At 47.5% G+C, this 11,192-nt stretch overlaps 1 protein-coding gene across 1 annotated transcript; it reads right to left on the minus strand.

Moving 5' to 3' along the window:
- Positions 1-1,224: 1,224 nt before the first annotated feature.
- FGF16 (fibroblast growth factor 16) lies at positions 1,225-10,130 on the minus strand. Its single transcript, XM_011947443.1, has 3 exons — positions 9,857-10,130; positions 3,493-3,596; positions 1,225-1,470 (listed from the first exon to the last, which is right to left on the minus strand). The coding sequence occupies exons 1-3, from the start codon at positions 10,128-10,130 to the stop codon at positions 1,225-1,227; spliced, it is 624 nt and encodes a 207-aa protein (XP_011802833.1).
- Positions 10,131-11,192: the final 1,062 nt, after the last annotated feature.

Below are 11,192 nucleotides of genomic sequence, written 5' to 3' on the forward strand. Positions count from 1 at the left end.
TCTCGAACTCCTGGCCTCAAGTGATCCACCCGCCTTGGCCTCCCAAAGTGCTGGGATTATAGGTGTGAGCCACTGCACCAGCCGATACGTGTTTATTTTGAATCCCTTCACCTTCATATCTGAAGTAAGAAGCTCCCAGTTAGTGTTTTGACCTTAGGGCTTTGGACCCTAACCAAGCACCAAAGGAGACTTTCTCTATGCATAGTCCTAAGCACAAATGGGAGTAATAGCTGTTGGTCTAGGCCTTCCTGAAGCTTTGATTCACCTGTAAGTTTAAAGTCATAGAACTGGAAAGGACCACTAGGACTTCACATATGGCCTCTAGATAATGCTAACATATTGGCTGATGGAGTCATCTAGCATAGGCAGTGTGATGCCAACATCAGAAAATTCTAATGAGTTGGAGAGAAAGAAGCTGGCCAACCGTCTAATCCTACTAAATGTACAAATCAATGGAATTAGACAGAATCTTACAATATAAAGACAAATTTTATTGCCAGTAAAACCCTTTAATAACTCATTTTATCCTGTTTCAGTAGGACCTTATTCTTTCTGATGAAAATCCAGCCATCGCATCTCTCATTAAAAATAAAATTATTTTGAAATAAATAAATATATAAAATAAATAGCATATACATTTTATAAATAGTTTGTCCTTATGCACAGTATCCATGCTTACATTTTAATATCATTTTCTTACAACCTACCCCATCTCCCACTTCCAATGACAGGAAAACTGCATGTCAGGACAGACGAGAAATCTGCAGAGCCAATGCAGGGAAGGCTTGCAGCAAGGCTGTAGCCCCAAGGATTTTCTTAATGAGACTTTTCCAAAGCTCTGTAGGTAGCATCTGTGGCAGATTCCTTGGCCTTTCATTTATACCCATTGTCAAGGTATTTGAGTAAATTGTGGGGTAAGACACCCCTGGCCCTTAGCAGGGGCTCCCATTCTTTGTTATGCTGCCTCAGGGGAAGGAACATGAGTAAAGAAAAAAGTATATACAAGATTCCCTCGAGCCCAGCCCCCCCATCCCTCCCCAAAATAACCCAACCTTGATATACACTTTGAACAACAAGGGAACAGCTGGGTTGAGTTCAACAGTAAGTGCTTTTCTGTTATCTAAAATGATAGGAAGGAAGGATTGAAAAGCTATGAATATAGTGCTTGCAGAGACAACCGTGGCCTCAGAGTACATGGGTCACAGAGGGCACACCAGAGGTTCATTACCTATAGTGAAAGAGGTCTCTGGACATGGAGGGCAACTTAGAAGGATCTACAGGCCTGGGTAAAAAGTGAGTGAATTTCTGGTGTCGTTTAGTCCTGTATCCCTCCCGGGGTGAGCCGTCTTTATTCAGGGCTACGTAATACTGTCTCTCCGAGTCCGAATGTTTGTACAAGGTTGAGGCATAGGTGTTGTACCAGTTTTCTTCAAACTGTTCCCGGAAAACACATTCACGTGTGAGTTTCTTCTGTGAGGGTGAGAAAATAAAGCAGAACCCATTATATGACTATTTCTCCTATCCCAGCTTGCTAGTAGAGAAACCCTGAAATAGCAATAGCACACTGATGTTAGAAAATTCCAGTCCTATCTCTCTGTATTACTGGAGGTATCTTCCTTCCAAATAGCACAAAACACTCTTGTCTGTATCTCCTTCATTCTCTTTCATGAGCTACACAAAAATGTTTTAGTTGAAATCTTTCCTGGAGGGAGGAGATTGGAGGAGATGGCATCACCTGGCTCTTTGAGCCTGAGAATTGCTGCTATGGCCTCCCAGTACCCTGCTGGCACCCACTGAGCTTTCTCCCTACTTAGAGCTAATGATGTTCAAATTCATTGAGATTACAGTCAACCATGTCAACTGACAGGCAAAGGCCTCAGATCTATATAAAGCTCCATGGGAGGTGAGCTGTGATCTCTCCTAATGAAGGGTCTCAGGCCTGTCAGTTTGAAAGCTCAGGAAAGATCTCCTTGAAAAGCTCTTCCAGTCTGGCTACTTCAGGCTGGCAGTTCCTGGGTCTCTTGCCTCTGTCCCTTCTCACACTTGATCTGACCGCCATACTACTTGCAGGGTTGCCGATACTGAGTGCTGGGGACAGGCCTATCTCTTAGGTGTCACGGAAAAATGTGTTCTGATTTCATGGGGTGCAGGCAGCCAGAAAGTATGCTATGTGACTCAAAAGCCAGAGCCAGGAGTTGGGATCCCCCGGAAGAGTTAAGGTCAGCAAATCACTCACCATTCCTCAGTGCTAGGCTAGCTTCCAGAATAGAGAAAATGCACTGCCGCTAGCCTAGTCCTAGCTGAGGGCTTAAGGCTGTCACCAGACCCTGGAACCCTCATTCTTCATTTGTTTGTTTCATTTGGCCTTTGGGACTCAACTGAAGCAATCTGGAAATCAGGAACTGTGTTGTTAACCTCAGAATCCTCAATTTGAAAGCCAGCTCTTCCACTGCCTATTTTTGTGCCTGCTAGTCTGCTACTCCTCTGGGTACACATTCAAATTCAGATGTACTCCTCTGGAGGGTTAATGCCCCAAACCCTGACCATCTACTGCCAAACCAGCACAGATTACTGTTATCATCAGACTAGCTGACCTTCTAATGAAAAAGGCAAAAGCAAATATATCAGAGAAAAGCTTATGTTTTGGGGCCGGGTGCAGTGGCTCATGCCTGTAATCCTAGTCCTTTGGGAGTCCAAGGCGGGTGGATTACCTGAGGTCAGGAGTTCGAGACCAGCCTGGCCAACATGATGAAACCCAGTCTCTACTAAAAATACAAAAAATTAGGCTGGCATGGTGGTGCATGCCTGTAGTCCCAGCTACTTGGGAGGCTGAGGCAAGAGAATCACTTGAACCAGGAAGGCGGAGGTTGCAGAGAGCTGAGATTGTGCCACTGCACTCCAGGCTGGGCAACAGAGTGAGACTCCATCTTAAAGCAAAAAAAAAAAAAAAAAAAATGCTTGTTTTGGTGGGGGCCAAATGAGTGAAGATGTTATGTAGCAAGACCCTGAGCAGCCAAGAAGTAACTAAAAGACACTACTCCTTTACAGCTAAAAAAGTACTTTCAAGTGCTAGATAATTTTTTTTTTTTGAGATGGAGTCTTGCTCTGTCACCCAGGCTGGAGTACAGTGGCGCTATCTCAGCTCACTGCAAGCTACGCCTCCCAGGTTCACGCCATTCTCCTGCCTCAGCCTCCTGAGTAGCTGGGACTACAGGCACCTGCCACCATGCCTGGCTAATTTTTTTGTATTTTTAGTAGAGAAGGGGTTTCACCGTGTTAGCCAGGATGGTCTCGATCTCCTGACCTTGTGATCCACTCGCCTCAGCCTCCCAAAGAGCTGGGATTACAGGCGTGAGCCACCGCACCCGGCCTCCAGATAAATATTTTTTAAACTTTTGCTTTACGTTGTCCAAACACTGATTGTAATAACTTCTGACAAAATACAAAACAGAAACAACAACAACAACAACAACAACAAAACCTTAAACTTACCGACCCATAGAGTTCTCCTCGCTCGTTCATTCCTAGGTACAGACCAGAGTCCACTCCCCGGATGCTGATCAGCCCCACAGCCAGGCTAATAAACTCCAGGATACCTAGGGCAAAAAGTGAACACTATTCCCGTTACCGGCATCAAACTAAGAGAAAGCTGTTCAGGTGACATTAGCTACCAGTCATTTGTCCCCAGCTGGAGGCCAGCCCTGTGTGCCTTTGATCAACTGCCTGATGAAACCATCTTTTGCAGCAAGAATGGAACCTCAGAGAAGGTATTTTGTCTCCTTGGGCCTCAGTTTTTCCATATGTAAAATGGGAAACACCGTCTTTGCTTCTACTCAACACTCATAGGCATATTATGAGGAAGAGACCGTAAGAAGGCTTTGGCTACAAAAGCTCCATAATTTCAAGGTGCTATTGCTGTCAAATTCAAGAAGTGAGAAGTCAGTTTTCTGAATGCAAGAATGAGGACAGGTTTCTGTATCTTTCCCAGTAAACTCCCTCTTCCTTAGAGCACACAGCATTACCTTGCTGTCCTCTAGGCTGAACTTGTTTTGTGCCCTGTCAGCCCCATGTCCTTAAAGCCACATGAGGCTGTCAACTGCCTGTAGCTGACTCTAACAAAGGCCACACAGGCCACTCACTGTTTGTTCCCCCTGCTTATGGCAGGAGGCAAAACTTGGCCACATGAGAGCTTTCTCCTAAAAAGCGTTCTCAGCTAGTACAGCCCCAAGCTGACAAGCCTATCATTCTCTTTTGAGAATTTTAAGTTTATCCACAGCAAAGAGTTGGCAGGTGGTATTGGATTCATACTGATTTGAGATGTTGCAACTTTAAGGCCAAAGAGAAGAAATTCAGAAATGTCCTAGCTGACAATATTAGAGGTGAAGATTTGAAAATGCTTTCATTTACCCAGCAGCAGTCCTAACTGGGAAAAAGGACCCAGAACTGAAATCCTGGTGATAATGAAGACTACAATTTTGTCCCGAGATAGGACGCCTATTATCTTGATACAGACATAATAGCCAACTAGATTCCTCTTTGATATTCCTGTCTCTAATCACATTTCTCAATATACAGACGAAAAACTTGTTTAAGTCATCCAGGGTATGAAATGAGCTCATATCTGGCTGTCTTATCGAAAATTGCAATTTTATTTTTGTTTGTTTGCTTGTTTGTTTGTTTGTTTTGAGACAGGATCTCGCTTTGGCACCCAGGTTGGAGTGCAGTGGTGTGATCATAGCTCACTGCAGCCTCAGCCTCCCCAGGCTCAGGTGGTCCTCCCACCTCAGCCTCCCTAGTAGCTGGGACTACATGCACGCATCACCACACCCAGCTAATTTTCTATTTTTTCTAGAGACGGGGTTTCACCATGTTGCTAAGGTTGGTCTCAAACTCCTGGGCTTAAGCAATATGCACACCTCGGCCTCCCAAAGTGTTGGGATTACAGGCGTGCACCACTATGCCTGGCCCAAAAATGCAATTCTTAAGGGTAATATTCTATGTAATCTATATAGGGAGTAGAGCTGATTTTCCAAGATCAAGAATTTTAAGTGGCTAATTTTAAAATCAGGTTAAAAACTCTACTGGGAAGTCTCCTGAGGAACCCCAGTGACTCAAGCTGGTGGACTGCCATTCAGGTATGGCAGCTTTGGGGCCATGTGCTTCCACAACCCACCCAGATCTATTGGAAGGATGTAAGGTTCTTCTGCTGCAATTCTATAGAACACTCAGGGTTTGGCCTTTGGCCTCTCACACTGAAATCCTCCAGGTTTTATTCTCAGTCTGGTTGTTATTAAATTTTACAGTACAAAGAAAGGAGTCTCGGGAAATGAGATTGAGACAAGACGGTAGGAGGGGAAGAGAAAATACCCAGTGCCAAGTAGGGGTTAATCAGGCACTGATTTAATGCAACCAAATCTTCAGCTGCACTGAACAAGGTTTTGCATTTGGTTCTGCTCTGTTTGATATTTCAATAAATGACTTGTAAGAGAATATATGAGGACTGCTTATCCTAGTTCTAGAAGACATGCAGCTGAGAGGGATGACACAATCAATATCCAAAGAGATTTTAAGAGGACAGAAAAATGGACTGGCTCCATAAACTATGCTTAATTAGAATCAATGTGAAGTCCTGCACTTTGGTCCCCCAAATTTCCCAAAGTATTTTGTGTTTGGGGTTTGGTTGGGGAAGGGTGAGCCTCAAGTGCAGACAGTTGAGTTAACTGTACTACTTAGTTCATGTCCTATTAACATAGTTGGTCTGTGAAAGGGCTTTATAATTATAATTTTCTATTTTCTATTTCTAAATAGATAATTATAATTATAATTATCTATTTCTTTCTTTCTTTTTCTCTTTATACCCTGCTCCCATTTGCCCCTCCACTTCAGGCAACCATGTATATTTTCTTGAAAATGTGTACTGTTATTTTGTGTTCCTGTGCATTTTAATTATGTGCAAGTCTACCCATCTCTGCAATGGGGAAATGTGGCTTAGTAAAACACGACAATGGCAAGGAGACTTAATTGAACAAGGCAAACTCCATGTGATGGCTGATAAGTGGATTATTAAAAAGCTAATGTACAATTGGTCATGTAAAATTAAAAATTAGAAAGCTAGTGGAAAAAATAGCAAAAAAAGCTAGTGTGATCTAAGGCCTCACTGATACAGGTCTAGTAACTAGCAAAAGGGAGGGGGGATTGTCCCAGTTTGTTCTGCCATGGTTAGACCACACTGAGAGTAGTGTGTTTAGTTCTACTGTGCTTAGAGAAGAAAATGGAAAAACAGAGCATGTTCAAAGGAGAGTGCCCAGTATGGAAAGGAAACTAGAAACCAGGTCGTGATTCAGTTCTGGGTCTTAAACTCTGAGGGACACTAACATGTGGGAGCCTTCAGTTCTTTGCTTTGCTCAGGCAGGTTACTCCTGAGCTTCAAGACTGAGTTCCCTCATTCTGTAAGTATCTCATGTCTCTGACAGCCCTGAGCTCATTAAGTAGCAGAGCGCAGCTTGTGATCTCACTGCCCAAGACATAGTGTGAGAACAAATCATGAAACCCAAGAGGTGTGGCCATTTGAGTCACCACAGTTTTTCTCCAACTCTCTGTTAACCCTGATGCCAAAGGACAGATCATACAGGAAGTCACTTGGGTTGTGTCCAGTAACAGGGGTCTCCAACAGCTGGAACTATCCCTGTCCAGCTGTCTTTGGGCATCATTTTCCCTCGCCAACTTTCCTATTAGCTGGTTTCAAACTGTGGGAACCCAGTGGCACATGATGATGGAAGAGATATTCCTAAACCTTATCCTGAATCCCAGCCAGCATGAAGCGGGAGAGAAAATAAGCCATTTTCATATTTTCCCAGCTACAGCTGGACAGGGGTGTTAACAGCAAAGTGTTGAGGTGAAGTATTAAGTAGACAAAGTTTGTCCTCAGTACTCTTACCCCTTCAAGGCCCAGGACCTCTCACTACTCTGCCTCATCTTGACCTACTCACATCAGGCTCTGCCCTTTTGTTGACAATTTCCAGACTCTTCTCTTCTTATACCTCTCTCCCCAGGCCCTCAGTCAAAACTGATCTGTTCTGGGCCCCACTGCTTCAGAACCTAGCTAGATGACTGCCTAACGTGTCATTTAATCTAGTTGCATAACTTGCCTGAATCCTTCAGCCATCCTTTGGGGCCAAGACAGTGCTGCTTTGGCATCTTGCCAAACGAGAACCAGATCACTCAAGAACCAAAGCAGCTGCATGAGCCCACTCTATCCCACCTGGTGGGAGGACTCTCCTTCAGTTTGGCTCCGAAGCTCTGCTCTGCCAGTCCACAGGTGCCCCTCGGAATGTCAGGATCCTTGTGAACTTCATATAAATGCTACCAGCCAGGCGGTGATTGAAATACTCCTGGCTACTGATTGCAGATGGAGAGCGGAGAGCATATGCTGTGCCAACAGGTTATTATTTGGAGTCGGGACTGCTCTTGGGCTTAGCCTGACTTGTTCTGAACACATGGATTCCAGGGTAATCCTTGGGGGCCCTGCTCTCCAATTACAACAAATAGCTATTTACTTCACATGGCTTTTGGAGACTACCTCCTCCCCCCTAGCAGAAATCTATAATATTTTATATCTTAAGTCTGGCCTACTTTACCCTGCTGGAATGTTGACTGCTAAAGCACTTATGGAATGTTAAAGTTTCAATTTATTGAATACCCTGGCTGATTAACTCAAATGTGGAGGGAGGAGAGAGTTAGCAAACTCGAACGCCACCTCTTTCTGTGCCAAAAGCTAAACGGAGAAAGAATATGTGATTTAAAGTTGGCAGGGAAGGTTACAAAGAGACAGCTTTGACCAGTTATCATTTTCTTTACAGGAAGTGCAGGAAAGTAACAGGAAGTCAGGGAAGGAGGAAAGGGAAAAGGTGATGCAGAGGTGCTCTTGGGCAGTGTTGTTTTCTTTTTTAAAGGCAAAACCAAAAATTAAGCAATCAGTTAAGCAGCAGTGAAAATGTCCCTTCCTCCTGCCAATTTTATTTCCTTTGGTTTCTCCTTAAACTTAACACCCTTAGCAGACCTGGGAGATGAAAAGAAATCAAGATGTGTCTTTAGGGAGGTAATTAAAGACCGCTTATCCCAAGAGCCTATTACTGATTTATGTTGACCTTGTAGGTTACTGGGCTCAGCTTAGGCACAAAATCAGAAAAAGATTTGGAGCTGCTGGGAGGCGTGCTCATAATTTCTCCACCTTCGCTGCCCCCACCCCGCATTTCTCCATCATTTCGTGACCTTTTTTTTGGTTATATATCAGCAATGAGTTACCCCAGTATCTTTATGCCATTTCAGGAAGCCTCTGACGCCAGGGTGGGAGTCCCATTCCTTATGAAGAGGAACAAAAGGGGACTGCAAAATCACAAGCAATGAAAGGGAAAGGAGCCAAGTTAACACTCCCTCTCCTCCCACTCCACCTTATCACCCTTTTGAGGACCTGCTGCAAGTTTATACAGACACCTGCACCCCTCCATTACCCCTCCCAACCCACAGTACTCTATGTTTGAGTGCATTTTTCCAAGATGCCATAGACCTCGTTAGGGTTTCCTGCCTGTTGCCTGTTCCCAGGGTTGGAAGACCAACCCTGCCCCTAAGCTGTTTACTAGGCTTGGCCTTACCCAGCAACTGGCCCCTATGTTCCCCTTTTTGCTGTGCACTCCAGATGCAGCTCTAGCAAGGGATGGCGAATAGGAGGATGGAGAGGTTTGGGGGTTGGGGCAGATGTTGGCAAGAAGGAGGGCGGGAAAAAGAAGGGAAGGGTGTCATGTTTGAGTGTGGGCAGAACATCTTACTGGCTTGGGGGAAAAGGTGTCCTTCTTGGATTATAGGGTCCTTGGGAGGAAGCTGAGGACATTGGAGGATGGGGAGGGGCAAAGGTAGCTGTCACAGAACCCCTCATGCTATCTTAGTAGATAATTGGAAATTGAAAATAAAAATGGCAAATTACTGAGGAGTGAACACATTTGCTTAGAAACCTAATGATCTTCGTCACAGATCAAGGCTTATATTAATTGTGTAATTAGTTCTATATGTGAGACAGGCAGCTGTGTTGAACAGTCTGTACAGTGGCAGGCAGGTAGAGACAATCCTGGATGAAGGTCGAACGTTTCCTGCTTTGGGCCCAAGAGACAACTGTTTCTGGGACTGGGAGTGGGCCCAGGACTCACTGAGGCAAGGAGTCCAGGGGTAGTTTCCGGCAAAAGCTGCCCCAGGACTTGTGCCCTTACACGGTGGACACCGCGAGGTTTTCCTAGATTCCCAATTCATGCCAGGCTGCCTGGATTGGCTCCTACCCTGGACAGAGCGACCCCGAGGCAGGCAGACACCACAGCTGCCGGGTACCCACGGACCAAAAGCGATTTGTGTGCCGGCCGACCGCCTCACATGCCCATGGCCCATGCAGGATCCTGTTCCAGGAAATCAGCTACCACAGCCCTGCTGCCTTCGAGGCTCGGTCCGCGCTGCAGGCACAGTCCCGGCCTCCTAGGCGAGAGCTCCCACCCCTGTCTCAGCTCCACCTGCTTTCATTCAAGGCTTAGAGTCCAGCTCCCAGAACTACCCCCTTGCTCCCCGGGGAGATACGGTGGAGCGGCGAAAGGAGAGGCCTCACCGCAAGGCGCCCCCGCCCCCTCCTGAGAGTGTCCGAGGGTGCAGGGCCCCCTGATATCGAGAGGCCCACGCCCGTGCCGTCGTGTCTCGCCTCGACTGGCCCGGATGACACCAAGCCCGGGGGGCGGTCCGCGGGCCCTACGCCGGAGCCCGGAGCTGTGGGCTCCCCAGTGCGCGGTCCGCCCGCCTCCCGTTCCCCCGACCGCGTCCTCACCGAAGCGGCTGTGGTCGTGGCGGGTGCCGTGCACCGTGCCGTTGGGGAAGATCTCCAGGTGGAAGCCAGTGCGGCAGTAGAGCTGGCGGCGCCGCAGGATCCCCTTCAGGTGGGCGAAGTCTGTGGGTGAGCCACGCTGCAGCTTCCCCTCGATTTGGCCCAGGCGCTCGTTCAGGAAACCTGGGGAGTCAGCTAAGGGCACGTTCCCCAGAGACGAGGAGAAGCCGTGTAGATCCCAGTCCAAAGAGGCGAAGACGCCCCCCACCTCTGCCATGGCTGGGCAGATTGCGGCGCGGGTTGTGCTGGGCGCGCGCGGGCCGAGCCGGGGCCACGGGGCGCGAACTGCCTCTCCCCGCAGCGGGCGCGGGCGGTTCGGCGGCGCTCCCTCGCTAGCTCGCTTGCTCTGCGCTCTGCCGAGCTGCAGTCGACGTCTGTTCGCGTCCAAGGAACTTCTCAGCGGCGGGGAGCGTAGGGCAGCGCGCTCCTGACCTTGCTCTCAGTCAAAGTGCCTCTTCCCCTCCGCATCCATCTCCCCCGGCCTCTCATAGCTGGCTTCGTCCAGCTATCAGATGCAAACGGCACTTTATATACATACCCACTCCCCTTACATTGACATATTGGATATTTAAATACAAGCCACACCTCATTGGCATCCCCTCGGAGATTGGTGTGTGGGTTCTTTTTTTTTTTTTCTTGCATCCATTTGGCTCTTTTTGGGAGAGGGGGGTGGAGGGAGAGAGCGAGCGAGCTTCACTCCCTCTTTTATTATGAAAAAATGGCAGGAAAAAGCTACACATTGCAGTGAGGCATAACTGCTTTTGGCAGGTTCTTCTGAAACTGCTGATGAAATAACAGAACCCAGTGCGTGGAGGCCGCTGGCGCGCACGGCCACTCAAGGCCTGTTCCGTGGGGGTCTGTCTGTGTGCTGCCCGGGGGCTGTCCCCACCTCCCACGCGTCCTCGGGCTGCTATGCTAGCCTTTGGAAAGTGCCATGAGACCGGAGTTGGGGGGTTCACATGCTCCTGATCTCCTCTTGTTCCCCAGTTGGTCGGAGGCTGCGGAAGGGGCATCTGACCCGGGACAGGGACTCCCTGGTTTCTTTGTTCCATGGCCCCCAAGTCCTAATTCCTACCTGTATAGGTTAGCGGGGTACCGAGGAAGTGAAAAACCTGGAAGCCAATGCAGTTGCAAAATTTGGGGTTGGGGGTGGTGGTCCTTGTTGATTCCAAGGCGAGGGCCTTACTGGGTCTGAGAGGAGCGGGAAACCCCTCAGAGGAAAGGTGAATTTTTATTTTTTTTCAAGAAAGAGACGTTACAGTTTAGGCTTAGGAAAAGG

Source organism: Colobus angolensis, unplaced genomic scaffold (assembly GCF_000951035.1).
Source record: "Colobus angolensis palliatus isolate OR3802 unplaced genomic scaffold, Cang.pa_1.0 Scaffold265, whole genome shotgun sequence".
Taxonomy (NCBI): domain Eukaryota; kingdom Metazoa; phylum Chordata; class Mammalia; order Primates; family Cercopithecidae; genus Colobus; species Colobus angolensis.